This window comes from Pygoscelis adeliae, unplaced genomic scaffold (assembly GCF_000699105.1).
Source record: "Pygoscelis adeliae isolate BGI_AS28 unplaced genomic scaffold, ASM69910v1 Scaffold66, whole genome shotgun sequence".
Taxonomy (NCBI): Eukaryota; Metazoa; Chordata; class Aves; order Sphenisciformes; family Spheniscidae; genus Pygoscelis; species Pygoscelis adeliae.
Window position 1 is genome coordinate 7,331,459 of NW_008825167.1, and position 19,510 is coordinate 7,350,968.

Below are 19,510 nucleotides of genomic sequence, written 5' to 3' on the forward strand. Positions count from 1 at the left end.
CTGGAAGTGTTCAAGGCCAGGTTGGATGAGGCTTTGAGCAACCTGGTCTAGTGGAAGGTGTCCCTGCCCATGGCAGGGAACTTGGAACTAGATGATCTTGAAGGTCCCTTCCAACCCAAACCATTCCAGGATTCTGTGCATGGGGAGAGAGAAGACATGTAGGTACATGTCTGCCCTGTGGCGAACAGGATGCACGGTTAAACTGCCAGTGAGGATGGAGTACTGGATATGCTTAAGAGGAAAGAGCAGGAATAGGACTTTCCCATGGAGTTACAAGTAGAAAGCTTTGACTAGAAAGTGGTCAAGCAGCACAGTGAGCTGGAGCAGGGAGAACCCACAGTTGCAGTACATCACCAAGCCTCTCCCGTGACCTCTCAGCAGGCGCCCTCAGATACATGCTGTAAAGTTCTCTCCCACTCCAGCTAAGTAGTTTTAAAACAAGAACAGCACGGAACACTGGGGCAGGGCATACAGAAAACACTTAAGAATCACTGTGCTTCTGATCATAAGCTGATCTGCAAAATGGTACTTATAGAGCAACATGAAGGAAGCATCTGAGGAATTTCATGGCTAAGGGAGAAAATAATTTGCAGCCTCTGTGCCGGACCTTTCCTCCTACCCACCCCCTTTCTTTGTTTTCCTTACATCCTGCAAGCTTGCAATGGAACTTATTTCAAAACTTTTTCAAACTGTAAGTTAAGATTATTTACACGCTTTAGAACCTGAACATGGCTCTTTACAGACAGGCCAGAAGACAGTATGTTTAAATAACAATTCATAAGGTTTGAGACCCAAAGTTTTGAGAGATTATGACACACAGACATATGCAAGATCAGGAACTAAGATACGTGAGTTTTATTATCTGCTTTACTTGTGAGAGGATAGCAGATCTCACAAACAATTCCATTAGCTAAGGCTATCAACAATGACACTTCCTTCCCACCCCCTCCACCTGCAGCTTTTCTCCTTTTTTAAGGTAATAATTGTTTTTTTTTTTTTCTTTGAGTCTAAAGCAGACTGTATTTCAGTCTTTTATGAAGTTGTATTCTATATAATTTCTTCATGTAAGAAATTTATGGATCAAGCTCATAAAATTAAAACAGTAAGGGTTCCATATGCTGATTCTACTTACTGTCAAAACTGACCCCCAAGAAATTTTTTGGTGTGACAGTATATCAACACTCCAGAGAACTGGATGTGTGTTCATATTAAAATATTCTGTGTTGACAGCCTAACCATCACATTTATCAGCAATACTTCCACCATGAATATTTAAAAATATGATTGGATACTTTGATAACTTGAAAACATTACTATTGACTGAAAAATTCTCAAAGAGAACACTGTGCCTCTTTTATTGAGCTTTTCCTCACTGATAACAGAAACTAACACCATGCAAATTTAACTAGTGCAAAATCATTAAACAGAAATACAAGGGAAATAAAAAAAAAGTTAACACTTGATCATCAATTACCACTAAATATTTTAAAGTAGTTTCTTATCTGATTTTGCAGAATCCTATATTTTAACTGTACCAAAAACTTTTATAGATCAAACATTCCTAAGAGATTACACAAAGGAGAAAATACTTTAAGTGCTATGTAACCCACCCACTCTGTAACCTCTTCCCACCTCCTTCTAAGAGTTCAGCTGTCTGTGTTCTGAGAATCCAGGGCTTAGCTCTGATGCAGCCCAGCTGTGTAACCTTGGCTCACACTTCAGAGGAAACTGCTAAGCTGTGAGAAGCAGCTGGGACAAAGTCTGTAGGGTACAGCCATACAAGATAGTAAAGGTGAAACTGCAGTGCTAAGCTTGTTGAGAAAGGGATCATTAGTAGCTCAAGAATTCAAAAGGAAAAAAATGCCAGCATGGAAAGGCATAAAAATCCTAAAGGGAAAAAAAGAGAAGGGAGCTGCAAGACACCACTCAGTACTACTGAAGATGTACTGGAATACTGCAGCAACAGAAGCTGAACCTTCCTCACCAGACTGATGACTACCTAGAGAACAGAGACTCTTCAGGTGTCTTATCAAGAGTGACAAGCATATTAATATGTAGCCTGTAGTTCATTAAATCCCAGATGTCTTGTGAGTTTGCCAACAAATAATTGAATTTTTCACTTGAGAATATCCTGCCTGCAGAGTCTCTTCACGCATGCTAAGTGACACTCAGAGTGACCCAGACAGAGATGCTAACACGAGTTACGTTACTATGCTCTGACAAAACTCCTTGTAAGTGAATTATTGTCACTAAACTTGTCAACAAAAAGGCCCCAGATCTAGAATAACTTTAAAGCTAGAAATGAATCCAAAAGAAAAAGTCAAAGAAAGAGGAAGGCTGGCAAATAAAAATCATTTGCTAGCACATGGATCAAATTGAAAAGATAGTTTTATTCTCCCTGTTGTCTGTGCAAGTTGCTAAGTTTACACAGCTATGTTACAGCACAGACTAATCCTGCTTGTGGGGATAGCTGCCCTCTGTTACACTACAACAAATCCATGTCAAATAAATAAAAAGCAAAAATACCAACTTTGTGATACACTTCTCTCATTCATCTTGGCGATACCACTATTAGCTGAAGAGGGATGGTATCTGCAGCATTAGCTGCTGCCTCACTGTGAAGATACAGGGTACTCATTGGGAATCCGTTAGGGACTGTGAATTTCAGGGCACAGTCCAATCACACAGTCTATTTAGAACAACAATACTGCAAAAATACTGCACTGTGGGCAACATGACTTCATCTCCTTTAATAACTTCAGTTCTTTCCTTCCTGCCAAAACTAGAGGATCTAGTTCATAACAAGATGCCCAAGAATCAAGGTTGTGTATGGCTAACCTAGCAGATGATTTTGGTCTTTTGTTCAAAACAATAAATTCAGTGTGAAATATTTTTACTGAAATTTAAAAGATAAACCCTAATACTAAAATTTATTACTCATTTACACTAAACAAACTCACCCTGGGCCTGTTTTTTGGGTAGAGATATGTGAATTACTCCAAGAAGAAAATTGATGAGTTCTGGTACAAATCTTCTGGAGAGAGATACATATTCCAGGAACAAACAGCATATAAACAACCCTTTAATAACATCTTGCAATGTTGTGATGCGACACTAAAAGAAAAAAAAAGGCACAAAATATTAATAATTAAAAGTCTATACAACACAAATACAGGATCTCCCAAAAAGTCAAAATATTAAATAAGTTGTACGCATTTAAAATCTGTAAAATTACACCCTTTGGACTTACATGAAAAACATATTGACTTTCCCTTACCCTCACCGAAGAGCATATGCAGAATTGAGTAAGAAGTCTGTCAGAACTGGTTTAACCACTAGAAGGTGCTAAACCACAAACTAAGTTCAGAAATGAACCACGGAAATAGAAGGCTCAGAGCAACTTGGGCATCTGACAGCAATAGAACAACTAGCTCAAGACTTTTGAAACTTTTTTTCTCTTGAAAAAGAAGGACATATTTTAACTGACTGCAATGCATTGCATTGCAGGTACATTTTCAAGGAAAACAAATACTGCCAATTTTTAAGTAAATATCTTTCTTAAGTAGGAGCAAATGCAATATATGGAAGAGAAATCACTAATGAATGATTTCAGACTGTATTCAGTCTGTTCTATTAGTCCTATGTAATTTGCCATATAAGGAATTCTTGTGTGACAGCTTGAAAAAAATTATTAGATATGGATTTGTGAGTTGGACTGTACTCTGCAAGGGTTTTTTCCTCTTCACTTTTTCTTCCAATTACTATCTGTGACTATACCAAACACAAAGCTGCCTTTTCAGTAGTACATTTCCAATATATACATTAATGCCAACACATATATTTGGAGTCCTAGGAAGAAACAAGGAAATGAAGTTATATGCTGAGATACAACATCATAGACCTACCTTTGTAAGTAGCTGGCTCATATACATAAAAGCAGGTGTAACAACTGGATGCCAGAAGTCAGAAGTTGGAAACAGCAGAGATGTAATTTTCAAATAAATAAGCTGACAGCACATAAAACAGAGTAAGGCAAAATATAGTAAGACATTATTCCCAGGATCTTGACTTTACACATATGTAACTGATGAATGAGGAACTGCCATGTAGTAGTCTAAAAATACTACAATATACATCATTTTGAGAAGTCTGATATGATACCTGACCTATTTATTGAGATGACTGTTTAAGTTACATGAGAAAATGGAATATCCATTATAGGTCTAACATTGCATTAATTCAACGAGACCGCTGAAAGAACAACCAAGAAGGAACTATGCCATCCAACCCCATTTACTCCATGAGAAAATCTGACCCCCTTCAGCCCACCACAATCACATACTCTCACACCAGAAACAAATGAGCAAGTGGCCACACAGGACAGGACCTGTGACACCTTTCAACAGGTCCTCAACATAGACAATTAAGTGACCAGGATCCTCAGGCACTAGCACACATCAACAAATAATGGTTGCAGTCAAAAGAACTAAACAGTGATTACGTACACTTTTACTGAAGGGGACTTGTTAGAGAGCTACAAGTGATCTCCTGTCAAGACCTTAGGGATGTTAAACATCAGTTGCGAGGTAATTCTGAAAATTATCTAAGTGGATATTTCCATAGTAAGCTAGATCAAGTAAAGTTTTATTGTTTCAGCTCTGTTTCTCTCTACGAAGTTTCTGTCGTAAACACATATTCTCCTGACTGTTTTGGTTACTAAATACCACAGTCCAAATTTCAGGTTAGATTAACTACAGGCACATATAAGGTCTACTAACACAACTGGTCTAAGGAACATTCATTCAAACAAGTGCTTTGAGAATAGGAGAGTGATATAATTCCAACCTAAAAGATAATGATGGCTTGAAACCTGAAAAAGTCCACTGAAGGGAATCAGTCAGAAGTGATTGGTGTCATAAGGGTGACAGTGACAAAACAAAAATAGAAGTTAAAAGCGCTCTACATTTCCTGCAAAATCCAAAACATCCTGAATAAAGACTCTTCAAAAGAATTCAATATAAATATTTTCCAAGCTGTAACAACCAAGTCTTCTAAGCAAATCCTTCAGTCTATTTTCTTCTAATCGTCTAATTATTCCATTAGGCAGCACTACTTCATCAAGCTGGGAGACAGAAAACAAGCAGTTCCCTTTGGATTACTGACTGACGGTTTGTCTTTGAAACTTTTTAATACAGTGAGCAAATACTCATTTTCCATATGCTCCATTGTTGAATTCCCTAACAGCCATTTACCTAGACACTGAAAAAGGAGTCTGTTCACATTTGGCATGGCCACTGAAATTTTGAAATATTAGTAATATCAGAAGGAAAGGTCAAGTCTGAGTCATTAATTTAGCAATTATCATATATAAACTACTAAGAAATGTTGTATTTTTATACCCATAATAATATTTAATTGTTATTTTTGTTAACGTAGGAGATAGTGCACTTCTATGGAGCACTTTTTTAAACATTTGCACTTAACACAGTTAATCAGGACATAACTGACAATACCACTTCTTCCTAGAACTACCCATGTAAGTTTCATCAGGAAAACAAAGAATGTTCTGCTATGAAAACTGGAGTGGCAATTTTAAGATCTTTTCCCCTTATTAATAATACAGAGTCACACTTGTATTCTGAAGAACGTGTGTGGAGGGGGTTGTTTGTTTGTTTCTCAGAGGGTTTTTTTGTTGTGTTTTTTTTTGTTACAACTTATCTCCAGAGAGGCAGTTTAAAATATTGAGAAACCTAAAAAGTCACAGATACTAATAATTCATTACATACTACTGTGAAATACAAAATTAAATTTAACGTCATCTCACATTTACTGGCCTCTCTGTACTAATGGAAAGAACAAGAGATTTTCCTAGCAGTATGCATTCGTTACCGTGTCTAAACCTGGAAATGTTGCACGGCCTTTGACTTCAATTACTTCTTCCATATCGTGTGCAGCGTCTCGAAGGATAAACTTAATACTGTCACTGGCTGCCTCAGGAAACATCTGGCAAAGATCGTACAATGGCCTATTAACAAGAAATGTAAGTCATGATCAAGTTACACCATCAATATTAATAAAAACCTGATTTTTAAGCACCTGTAGGAAGATTTCTTGTGTTCCATCTACATTATAACAGTAACAAATTCCCTGAAACAAATTATTCTTTTTTAGAAATAGGCACCCAGTATACAGATTACTACTGTAATACATTTAGTTTACAGAGACATGTATTTTTCAATGGGCCTTGTGAGATAGTATTTGATTTGGTGGTTTCTAAATCTTAAATAAAAAATTATTAAAAACTTTAAAATACGCTCCCAAATCATCTGCTATGGTTAAAACATATCCTTCTGAATCTCCTAACTCTACATTTTACTGCACTGAGGTATGCTGGCACATACTAGGCAGCCCACTACTCTAAATACTCTTGGGCAATGTTAAACAACATGTGAGACAGCAATGTGGTTAGCAAAATTATTACTTAAAACAAGAAAAAAATACCCAGAAAGTTAGGTCAGCTCCTGGCCTATGGTTAGCACCTACAAGGAGATGCAGTCAGGAGTCTGCATCTGTTTGGTCAGAGTATTGCCAGTATTTTCAGTTAAAAATGTCCGTAGTGATATTAATAACTCCCAGTTCTAGAAAGCAATGAAAATGCATTTACACTTTTTTACAAAGCCCCAGCATGTGTGACAGTAGCAATGGGTCAGTAATCTTGCTGATGAATGCAACAGAGCAATGAATGCTAAAGCTGCACAGAATAGATTTTTTTAAAACTTATTTACTTTAGCATGAAATAAAAAACCACATGCTGAAAACTACATACAAATAACTCACTGAAAGAAAGCTGTCTAGCCTGCAAAGTCAAGATAGGAATCACAGACTAATTTTCGTTGGAAGGGATCTTTGGAGATCACCTGATGCAACAAAGCATGGCTAACTTCAAAACTGGATCAGGTTGCTCATGGCTTTGTCGAGTTTTGTATTTCTTCAATGGTAGAGATTCCACAGCCTCTTTGGGAAACTTGTTTTAATGTTCAGCACCTTTGCTGTGAAGATTTTTTTCCTTACATCTAATCAGAATTTCCCTTGTTGCAGCCTGTGTCCATTGGTTCTCATCCTTTGCTGTATACCTCTGAGACAAATTTGGTGCTCTTGTCACTGTAACTGCCTGTTAGGTATTTGAAGACAGCAATGCCAAATTGACAACTTCCTGCAAAGTGTTTATTTGGAACTTTTGTATGAGCTTACCACAACACTCTAATTCCATTTTCATCTAGTTCCCTGAGTGAGTTCATAGCATGGAAATGCATGGAAAAAACAAAGATTGCACAGGGAACTGCACCCCGTCACTGCAAAGCTTAAAATCCTCAATCAGCAGTCTAAAGAACTTCATGTACAGAAATTTGCATGCATACAAGGTATTATTTATCCACTACCCATGAAAAGCATTTTGCAGATCAAAAATTGCATTCTGAGGTTTTGAAAATGTCTTGGTACAATTAATAGCTCAAGCAATACATGAAAAAAAGTTGTAACACTATAGAGCTGGAGAGTTACCAGTTGCCTACAATCCCTACAGAACTATTCAAAACAAACAACGTGCTAAATGCTTTATCCTAGGTAGCTTTTCTCTTTAAATTATGAAGGAGCAAAAGTCCATAGGATTTATTACTTACAGGACCAGTTTGTCAATTGTTCTGAGCTCTGGTATATCCAGAGTTGCTAACTCCCCAATATACTCCAAAAGGAAGCCAAACAATTTCTGCAAGAAGCATAATATGTTAAAATTATTAGGTTTTTTTTTCATCGTACATATTCTTAAACAGCACAAAAGAACAGTGATAAGGAAGATAGAAAATAAAGAGTGGTATGTTGATTCTACTGCTATTCACAAGATAGAAGCCTGTATGTTTTATACTGCTTCCTGAATACTTACTAAAATTTACTCTGGAATCCAAAGTTAATTTTAAACCTTAAAACAAACCAAACCAACAAAACCCCCATACTTCCAACTTTGCTTTGTTTCCCACTGCAAGGCTTGGATGATTGCATTTCTGAATTCTCTCCAGTATAATAAGCTGTTGTTCTATTGTTCTTCCAGCCAATAAAGACTTAAACATCTCATAGGACTCAGGAACTAGAAAGTAAAAACAAAAATTGACCAGACAAAAATCTCAAACTTAATATATTTAATTCAAGTGAACATCTAACAAATTTCCAATTTGAAAATGCTATTATTCAGAAAAAAAAGATACCACACAACTTTTGAATAACTACCTTTTAAACACTAATAATCCATCAGCATATATGTAACATCATATATATGAACATAGTAAGAAAATAATGTAAATGTTTTTCAGCAATTAACATTCAATTCATCCTGTATTTGCTGCCTAAGCTGAGCACAACTATGTTGACACACACAAAGCAGAATTAAACTTAAGCACACATTCAACCATGAATTTATCATAATACAATTAGCTCTATGTTTAATTCACACCTAACTAGCTTTTGTATGAAGGATATTAAGAAAAGGAAGAATCTTGACACTAACAGAAAATAATTAAAAAAATCCAACCTGGCATATATTTAGTCTCTTGCATAAGTTCACACGCCAGAAAGCATCCTAACTGGTTATGTTTTTTGAGTTATTTTAATGTGACTGCTTTCTGGTTAAAGCAAAACCTGAATGCAATTTAAAAGGCTTTGTGTAATATAAGTGATCTCCTTTTGACGGAAAAATGCAAGCACTTAAGGAAGTTTTTTGAAAGGTTGTTTAATATTGCGACAGATACTTTTGTTAGAGAAATCTATACTAGGACAATAGTTAGATGCATTATGGACTTAATATTAATTAATGTTTTGTGTACTACTTGAAATGTGCCTCCTCCTTCCTCCTACGCACAGACCCAAACAGAGTCAAACTTTGAGTGTCTCTATTTAACAATACTGTGATGTTACATCACAGGGATTAAACCTCAGAATCCTGCCTCTCCAAGCATCTTCTCTGACAAAAATGTTAGTCCAAACACTAGAGAAAGTAATCTGTTCTCATTTAAGAACGGATAATAGAATACTATTCTGGCTCCCGATATTCAAAGCACTAGCACTTTGGATCGGATCTGCTGGTGGCCTTCAGAAAGGAGTACAGATCTTTTCATTTTTCTCCCCGGTATTTATCTTCCCATTCTAAGGCTGCTTGGAGGAGCAGAAACAGCTCTGGGGTGAAATAGACCTGGTTCCCACTGCTCATAGCATGATTAGGGCTGATCACTAAGAACAGCAGTTACTGGCTATTCTTGGAATAGTAGAAGACAACTATGAAGCAAAACTTCATGGATGAACAGGAATACATAATCCTACAGGGCAGAGAAAGAGACTGGTTATAAACCCCCAGAAGACAACAGGGATCTCTGGATCAGTCCTTCGCTTACCAGCAAATGTATAGGGAAGCTCTGATTTGGCAGCTTCCATTTTTGGATCTAGTTCCTTCACATTCTGTGATTCATTTTCACTTGTCTTGTGTTTCTTCTGTTCTTTATTTCCTGCAGCTTCTTCTTCACTCTCAAGGTCAGATTCAAGATCAGAGTGGCTATCTGCAGCACCATCCTCCTCATCTTCACTAGCAGATTCTTCCTCACTTTCTCCTTCATTCTCATTATCTTCCTTCCCACCTTCCTCTTCTTCCTCCTTGTCTTTTTCCTCCTCCTCCTCTTCAATATTAATTTTTCCATCCTGTTAGTAGAGAAAATAAGCCAGTTAAAATGCTGATAAAGTGACAGCACCTCACCAGAATCACCATGCAAAGCTATCATTAAATACACATGAACAGGATCTGAGCCTTTTTACCCTGACCAGTGAATGGCAGCAGTGCCGGCCAAGAAGGGATTGTAAGGAGAGAACATGCTTACAGATATAAGAATAGTAGGGTATTTCCAAGGGGCTGTAAGAAACTGGAAGAACAGGAGGTAGTATATGAAGACTAAAAGCATCGACACAAAAGTAAAAGCTACTAGCAGATGATACGAAAAAAAATCCATCACTTACAGAAGCATTCTTGGTAAAAAAAAAAAAAAAAGATATTCCTTCTATGTATTAAAATAGCATGTCAGATAAATATTTGTTCCCATTCTGATTTTATTAATCATCAGTTTAAATTCACATTCACAATTTCTATTCTCCCCTTTGAGGACAACAGCAATTCCCTTGTTACTTATATGTAAGAGGATGAGAGGATCAGTATGCACACACATGCACCAGTCAGGGTGACTCACTACATCAGCTTTAAGGTTGTATTGCTCTGCCACCTTAATCAAAGCTACTTCATAGGGGAAGGGTTCTTTCAGAAACGCACTCATCCTCAGGCTGAAATTTGGTGGAAGTTTTATCAAATACAGCAGAAATTAAAAAAAAAAAAAGACCAGAAGGGCTAAAGCCCTTTCTTCAGCCCAGTAGGTTAATAGAATTGGCTACTATAATAGCAGGAGTATAGTCACTATATTGAGGGAAACAACTATTCCCCTCTACTCGACACTTGTAAGACTAAATAGAATACAGCATCCGGTTTTGGCCCTTCAAATACAGTGAAGACATCTGTGAACTGCAGCGAGTTCAGCAGAAAGCCACCGGGATCGTCGAGCGGCTAGGGCACCTGCCCTATGAGGAAAGGCAGACCTGGGCTTGTTCAGCATGGACCAAATAACCACCTTCCACTACCTACAAGGGAGATCATTGAGAAGGCAGAGCAACACCCTTCATCACAGTCCACAGCAGGAGAATGAGAAGCAACAGGCCTAAGTTGAAAGAAGAAACGTTCAGACTGGCTATAAAGAGAAACTTTTTCATGGTGCGGACAGACAGTGGAACAGACTGCCCAGAGAGATGTGCAACCTCCATTCTTGAAGATTTTCCAGGAACAGACTGGATAAAGCCCTGAGCAAACTGGTGATTTCATAGCTGACCCAGCTTGGAGCAGGAGGTTGGACTAGAGGTCTCCACAGAGGTCACTTCCAAACTCATTTTCCCATCTTCTTTTCAGACTCTGAAAATTCTGAAATTTTAAACCTTACCTTGTAAGACAATAAACATCTGTCATCTTTATCCAGGATAAAGCCGTCAGCTAGATCATCAGCTGACACATGGCTGGATTTCTTTTTATTCGCCTGTTCATCTATTCCACGCATTCGACGTAGTCGATCTGCCTGTGTTTTGGAAGAAATACCACACACTGATGTGAGCCATCTAGATCAATCAGGTAACTACACCAGAATGAAAGATCCCTCAAATACTACAGCTAAGAAAATCAAAGGGAAAAAAAAAGTTAACTGGGATTACTCAACAAGTTGATGAAAAGACAAAACAGCAACTTGAGAAATTATGGCAAAAGCTGATGATGCCTTATTTTTTGTGGGGAGTGCAATCCAATAAGGGCACATACACAATTGGATTAGCTTTTGGAAGGCTTTAAAACTGGGTTTACCAGAAGCATTATGTTCTCTCATTTTAAAATTTACCCGTTTTGCTTATGAGACAATGCATCATTACTAGAAAATGTGAGTTTCTAAAGTGTTTTATGATTCTGCAATGTTTATCTGTGTTTCTCATATGTGTAACAAGTTTATAGTAAACACAGTCCTATCCCAAGATTTTTAAGATATACTAAATTTGCAGATAGACTCAATGGGCAACATCTGAACCAATCATTTACAGAAGGATTTCCACCTGGGCAACCAGAGAGACTGTGCATCAAACAAGATGACAAGAACAGAAAAGAAAGTAAATCCTTCTTTCTGTTCTGCTATTAGCTACTGAGCTGTTCTGAGGTAACCTGAAGGTACTGAATCCCTGTGGTCCTAGAAGTGTCCCTAGTATACCAAAAGAAAAAAAGGAGAGAAACATTTACCAAATTATTCATTCTTTCTGTAAGACTCAGAGCTCCATGTAATAGAAAGAGCGTGCAACATTTCCCAAAAGAATCCTATTCCTCTGCAAAGCAAAGCTATATACATGCCACCCCTTGAAGACTCTTGCAACACCAGAAGAAAACAATAAACGACTTGCCAGTGTATTAATTCAACTGCTGTGCAACCTGATACTCCCCCTTACTGACTTAGAAGCACCTCTCAACTCCAAGTAATTTAAAACATTTAAAGGCAAATCGAAGGCAATACATTTTTATTGAAGAAAGATCAACCCATTTCATAAACCTCACTAGTCACATATTAAGCCTATGTTTTTTTGTTGTAATATCAGATTGCAAACAAAACACAAACAGAAGATTTCCTGAATTCACCCTCTGACAAATTGCAGTTTAGTACAATATGCCACTTTCAATCTAAGGTCAAGCAATGAACATAAGCGGTCACTCCCAAAAGACAGGCCACAAAACAATCTAAAACCATAAACGGTATACCTCCAGCTTCTGGAGTCGCGCCTGCTCCTCTTTTGCCAATTCTTCTTCTGTCTTCATCCTTTCTGAAGGTTTCGCTTTCATCTCGAATCCAAGTTCTCGCACAATCATATCATATTCATCAGGCTGAAGAAAAATTTATATAATTGTTTATTATCTTAAGTTTTATTATTCTGCTTTGCAGCCACCCCTCTGCCAGACTAACAGCTAAGAAGTAAGACTGTTAAGATATAAGGAAAAGACTGTTTCCAATGAAAGCTGCAAGAACATTCAACTCAGTATTAAGACAAGGAATGGAATGAACACTTGAACAGAAATTCTCCGGGAATTCTACCACGCCCCCCCCCATTTAAGTTACAACTGAAAAAACTTACAAATAGTATCTTAAATAAAAACTGGTTTACTTATTAATTGAAAAACTTTAAAATATTGTTTATTAATAAAATACTATTTTCTCAAAAGCAGGTAGAATTAATAATTTTATAGTTTACATTTCACTTTATACTGTCAGACATGAGCTAAGTCTTCGTTACCTTGGTTTCATAGATGTCTGTCTTAAAGAAAACAAAAAGGGATGCTGATATCCAGTGAGTTTAAGCAGCACACTTGGGAAAACAGTCACTAGCAGAGACTACATTGGACTTGCGAATAGAGTCTTCTTGATACCCGCTTAAGTCACTAAACCATACAGCTTCTCTAAAATTCAGTTCTAGGAATTTTTCTTCTTACGCATGACTAAATAATTTTCTCCAATTCAGCGATAATGTTATAGAGCATTACTAATTCACACTTTGCATCCTTGGTAATTCTTAAATTGGATCCACACACATGAAGCAAGGGAATCTAATCTTCCTTTTCAGCAAATTATGATGATGAAATTTTTATCTAAGATACCACATTACCAACATACTAGAGTATTCAGCATATGATGAAACATCTTAAAAACAAAATTCAATACATCAAAATATGAACTTGTGATCCAGTATCTTCTGTTCGTTATTTGAGATCAGTTTTAACATAAGGTCAGTTCATTAGTTCAATCTTTCAAAAACTGAATTCTACTGCCACGGAATAAATGGAAATTCACAATGTTCTGCAATATAGTACAAAATTTCTACAAGAAAAAAAATAGCACAACGCATTACAATACCTATTCTTAGATTTAAAAGTCTATTTCCCTTAGTATAAAATATGAATGATAGAAAAAGCTTTGAGACCATAAGGTATCTATTCAAAAGTTAAATATTTTCATTCCCTTTTTGTAGAGACAGTACCCAATTTACAACAAGGAAATGTCTGTTGTCAAATAATCGTTTTTTTATCCAAGGAACACTGCAAAGGCATTCAAACTAAGTCAATGTTCTCAACAATTTTAGTTCTTCAAGAAAATGTATTTGTCGTAAAAATAAGCTGTAGCCAACAATGTCGTTCAACTTGCAACATCTCTCAGATTTGATAACTAATGAAAAAAAATAGGTGATTAAAATCAGATAAATCATACTAAACCCTGTAGTTCTCCAACTAACCAAACTGTCCTAAAACGGTAGCATTCTTTCAATATGAATACCAGGCAACATTTTATTTAACAAAGTGATGAACTTTGCCTTATACTTCAGCCACTATGAGTCAAAACCACAAGTTATTAGAACAAAAGAAAGTAGTCTAGCCAAAACTTTACCTTGGGTTTTTCTACTTCTTTGTCCTTTCTCTCTGACTTCGGGGTTTTGCGGGCAATAAGGGTTTGGATTTCCTTCCAGTCATTGTCAAGCTTTTCTGTGAGTTCTAATGCACTTTCTCTCCGAGTTTGCCTCTCTTGCTAGAGGAAAACAAATGCAGCAGTTATGTTCATCTGAACATGACGTAGCATTTACAGTGTAAAACCAAAATGCTGTCTTTAGCAAACAGTTTTAAATATTTAACATTTTAAAGGTGTAAACAGTCTTTGTGGAGGAAGCAGTATAGAGTTACACTGAATGGCACAAGGGTTGCATACAGAAAACAAGTTAGGAGTCAACAGAAGGGGAGACTAGGGGCTACAAAAGATATTCAGTGCATATCCTAAAATGCCTACAAAGTCAGATGGACTTTATTCAAGGAGCTTGGACTCTTCTCCTAGACAGCTATCTCCTTTGTTTTCTATGCCACTACTATTTTATTCCGCAAAGACAGAAATTGTGACAGCTTCTTATTCATGCTCATTTATACTTCAGGGCTAAAAACTCACCTTTTCTTGTTTAGATTTGGCTATCATCTCTTCTATGAGTTCCTTCCTAGATTTAGGTTTTTCCTCCTCTTCATCTTGCTGCCCACTTGACGCTTTTTTACGAAGGAGGCCTCCACCCCCTCCAAAGTGAGCAGCAGTTAATTCAGCTAGGAAAAAAAAAAGTAGATTGTGAATCCTTTTCAAATGCATACATGAGTGCTGGTGTTGCTGGGACAGTATCTACCTATTCTTTGAGAGTGGGAGCAATTAAAACTACTGAACCAATCATGTACTATTCTCATCCCTATGGGAATGGCCATACCAAAAGAGATTGACGCTAGACACATAATTTACGCTGACAAACATTTTGTATGAGGTAAGAACATGTTTTTTCAACATTTTAACTAGTATTTAGGTGCAGAAGTGCAAGAAAGCAACCAGAAAACTCACACTTCAGATTCTGCCCAAAGGGCTCGAAATACAGGTACCTATGTATGCTGAAAAGCCCACAGATTAAAGAAGTTTGCCAGGTAGGTAGTTCCAACTTAACATCTGCTAAAATCCAGAGAGCTGTTCTATGTGTGGTTAAGAAGTAATCAAATCTGGCTTAAACATTCCGACCAATTACATAATATTCTTTCTCCTTGAAAGACAGTACTGAACAAATTATGTACATGTACCAACAACAAAACCAGTAATGGGATACTAGCTGACATGTCTTACCTGACAGTGTTCCTCTTTCTTCTGTGTCGCTGTCACTATCAATAATATCATTTAGTTTTTCAATTTCTGCCAAAGATTGGCCATAATGAGTCAATTCCTCGTCTTCATTAAGATTATAGATATTCTTCTTTCCATAATTTTGCTAAGAATAATAAAACAAACCAATTAAATAACAAAATATTTTTAATTCTCAGGCAACAAATTAATAACATCTGCATTTTTAATGCTAGTTGAGGAGATTCTTATTTCAGCGTTCTGCTGGAACAAAACACTGGAATAAGAGCACTACCAGACCAACACTTTCATTCAAATACATTAAACCTTAAGTGAGGGAATATGATGTCTCTGTTATTCTTATACTAATGTAGAAACAGAGTAACTCAGAAAACCTTAGGAAGCTTAAGTTTTATCTGTGTATTAGTAACATCAATTCTTAATTACTGCATTTCAGGCCTAATGAAACAGACTATAACCTATAGAAATTATCAGTAGAATATAGTATTACACTACTCAATTCTGGAGACTTGAGTATGATGAGGCAGAAAAAATAGTACTGCACATACAATTCACATTACAGAATGACAGCAAGTTACAGACTTCTAGTCAGCAAATGAAATGGCCACTGTTCAACAGCTGTACTGGAATCTGAAAGTGTACTTGATGGTGGTTGCCTTTTCCTAATGCAATTCCCAAATCACAGTAGTCAAAGTAGTCAAAGAAAACCAATCAATCAATGAATCTGCTTAAAACTGGCTTTCTTGCACATCAGTGCTCAAAAATGCTCAAAGAAATTTCTGCTTCTAAAAGTTGTCTTGCAAAACCAGAAAGTTTTCATGAAAAATTTTGGATTCCCACAAAAAACTGTTTTTTCATAAAAGTTCCAAACATATAAAATCAAAAAGAAAGCATTACTCTGCAAAACCCTCTGTTAAGGGGGACACTCCTAACCTAAGAAGTCAAGTGTTTCTTGTTGTTTTGGGGGGGTTTGTTTCTTTTTGTTTGTTGTTGGTTGGGTTTTTTTTTAAATTCCTATACTTTACCTGTCTTTCCAAAGTGAATCGTCTGATCATCTTTTCCTCTGGACTTATTTTGGTGTTATATTCACCAAAACGTTTATCTTTAAACACATTTGTCTTTTCCCTTTCTTTATATTCTTTCAGTAATGTTTGCGTACGCTAGAAGGAGGAAAAAAAAAAAAGGGTATCAAATTAAAAAACAAAGAGAGTAACTACTTGCAAAGCCAAGGCAAAAAATGGCTCCATGGTAACCTGGCAACATAATCTAATTTATCAGAATGCAATGAAAGAGAAGGAAAAATTAACAAGAAGAGATGGGAAGCTCATACAATATATTCAGAATCATTAAGTTCTCTTACAAGCTACTCATATGAAGATAAAATATAGTACACTGTATCTCACCTTTATTTTATCACATATAAAAACTCTGCAACGCCACTGAAGAATTCTGATTTGTCTGAAGCTTAGTATACAAGAATAACATATTAAAGAAAGCAAAAAAGCCCCAGTGCCAGCTGAACCTCCTTTGGTCTGTCATCTAAAACATAAAAAACCCCAAATGGGTACACACATTTAGCGCTCTGCTTTAGTGTTGCATACAGGGAGGTTATGCATCAAAGTAGTAAAAGGAAGTTTAGCAGACCTATATGAGGTAGTATGTGCTGTACTTGTGGTACAGGTAAGGACACAGGTTTACTTTTCAATGCCAGCGATCTAATTCATGACAAGCATTTGATTTACCTTACTATTAAATAAAACCCAAAGACCCAAAATGTGATATTAAACATTCATACAGTTTTCTAAAATCTGGGCAAATAGTAATGAAGACTGAAAGCTAATTTATAATTTCATGATGAAGATATTATATAGTTTCTAAAGGAAGAAAATGGTGGCCGTGTTTAGACTGGAAAAAAATCCATGTTTATTTAAAACATGCTAACTGAATCTTACAGAAAGGTACTGTTGCTATTCGTATCACCATGAACTCACAAACCGCTGCACTGAAGGAAAAGGCAGTTTCCTACAACAGGCCTCCGCAGCCTCACTGAGCATTCACAACTTTCACACACTGTTGTAACTAACACCAGAACTCAGGTTTCATCTACTACTGTGCCAGCTCTATCTTGTATTTACTTCTATATAATTACATAAATTATCATGCAGCTTAAACACCGTGCATGAACTTTAACATCTCTTAATACCTTGGATATAGAAAAGCACTTTTGTTTATCAATTATTTGATGTCCTCTCTCATTGATAAAAAATTATTTAATGCATCACCTCTCACAATGCATGCAAAATGATATACTATCCATTTCTTTTTGCTGCGCTATTTTTAAAAAGAACTTCTCTTTTCATTAGGTGCTTTAAATTCCGTTCGACCACAGATTGTATGTAACACGTTCAGAGAAAATCTCAGGGGCAAATGTTCAAATTATGCTCTTTTCAGCTTTAACAGAAACTACAGAGGTTTTAACTTCTTTCCTGGTTTGTCTGAAGGGACAGATCATAAAAAATTCCAGTGCTTCACTCAAGGATAGGGTAAGTTGCTGGAACCCCAGATGCATAGTATGATGCAATGTTATGGATTGTCCCTTACGTGTTATGGATTTTGGTGGCTTAGCTAGTGATGTCAGTAGAGAAAGAAAAAGAGGCAATTTTAAAATGGCGTAAGGGTGGAAGATAAAAGATTTACTCTTCTTAAGTTGTACAGTCATTCTTATGAGAACAATGATGACAAATCATTATTTTGCATCACATTATTTTGCATCACTTCTACAATGCAACTATTTAACCAGTGCGCAAAAAGGCATCTGCATGTTTTCCAAATCAATGGTAGTTTCTTTCTATCTACACATTTCCCACTGCATTGAGACCTTAGTGCCCTTTCAAGCTTTCACTACTACAACAATGTTGCACCGTTATCAAGAAGCTTAACATCCTGCAACAACCAACACTGACCAACATAATGTACACTGACAACCACCTGCACTCTGGTCCGGTATTTGCTTGCCGACAACATGTGCCGTTGTACTCCAGACCTGGGTAATTTGAAAAGAGAATCATTCCCACACATGCAATAAGGGAGACTTGCACTACTGAACCCCATGGATCGCACTGGAGAGATACGTTTTCAGCAGGCCCTCCATCACCACCTTAGCAATGTGAGGTGACCAGCCACTCCTCCTGCGCACAACGGAGGCAGCCTCTTCTCTCACCTGCGATGGCTCCAGGCTTATAACCTCTCCACCACAGCTACGTCTACAGATGCCCTCCTTCTTCCCAACTTTTGATGTCCTCTTACCTTCTTGATGGCCTTGGACTGTGAGACACCAGGCAGCCCTACATCATTCTTGGTCTTCCTCCCCAAGATGTTAAACTTCTGCCTGTTGACCTTCACCTCAAAGGGGTTGCTCTTGACCATGGCCATAGCTGACTTCACTGGGCCCTTGGCTGTGGAGGGCGCTGAGACCTTTCGCTTCCGCTTAGCTGCCTTCCCCATTTTCGGTTTGGCTGCCTGCGCGGATGTGTGTGGGGAAGGAGAGGCTCAGTACTCACTCAGACTGCAGGGGCCAGGGCTGGAGGTGCACACAGGCCGAACAAAATGGCGCCCGCGGGTGGGGGGGAACCCTCCGCACCACCCCTCGGCCCTGACCACTGCCCTCCGACGTTCCCCCCGAACCTCGTGGGAGCCGGCGGGGGGGCGCGGCGCGGAGGACGGGAACGGGGGGGCCGGGGACACGGCACCCCCGGCGCTCCCGCACGCGCACCGCCAGCCTCGAGCCTCTCGCGAGAGCTTCGCTCAACTATCGCGAGATGCGCCGCTCTTCTCCCCTCCCGCTTTGGGACGAGCCGGGGGGAGGCCGGGAAAGGTTTAACGCACTACGTACCCCAGCACACAGAGCGCTGCGGGCGCTGGGGAGACGCGAGCGCTGTGGCGCGAAGCCTGCTGGGAGTTGTAGTCCTAGGGAATAGGGAGGAGGCGGCGGCACAGGGGCGCAGAGGCGGAGCTGGCTGAGGCGGGCGGAGGAGGGCGGTAGAGCCATGGTCGGGGCGGGCGGTTGCTCCCTGCTCCTTGCCTCCGCCCTCGGGGAGGGGGAGGCTGGTGCCGGGGCGAACAGCGGGTGGTGGGGAAGAGGCGAGCGGCGCGCCGCG

At 38.2% G+C, this 19,510-nt stretch overlaps 1 protein-coding gene across 1 annotated transcript in view; it reads right to left on the reverse strand.

Moving 5' to 3' along the window:
• The window catches only part of NOP14 (NOP14 nucleolar protein), a 25,018-nt gene extending 5,956 nt beyond the window's left edge, over nt 1–19,062 (reverse strand). The window contains exons 1-13 of the mRNA XM_009328814.1: nt 18,660–19,062; nt 16,379–16,513; nt 15,339–15,480; nt 14,637–14,782; nt 14,091–14,228; nt 12,416–12,538; nt 11,073–11,204; nt 9,438–9,738; nt 8,010–8,140; nt 7,680–7,765; nt 5,890–6,025; nt 3,906–4,007; nt 2,961–3,114 (exon numbers count right to left, since the gene is read on the reverse strand). Of these exons, the coding sequence (XP_009327089.1) occupies nt 2,961–3,114; nt 3,906–4,007; nt 5,890–6,025; nt 7,680–7,765; nt 8,010–8,140; nt 9,438–9,738; nt 11,073–11,204; nt 12,416–12,538; nt 14,091–14,228; nt 14,637–14,782; nt 15,339–15,480; nt 16,379–16,513; nt 18,660–18,857 (1,924 nt within the window). The 5' untranslated portion in view covers nt 18,858–19,062. The remainder of the gene's footprint in view (nt 1–2,960; nt 3,115–3,905; nt 4,008–5,889; nt 6,026–7,679; nt 7,766–8,009; nt 8,141–9,437; nt 9,739–11,072; nt 11,205–12,415; nt 12,539–14,090; nt 14,229–14,636; nt 14,783–15,338; nt 15,481–16,378; nt 16,514–18,659) is intronic.
• Nucleotides 19,063–19,510: the final 448 nt, after the last annotated feature.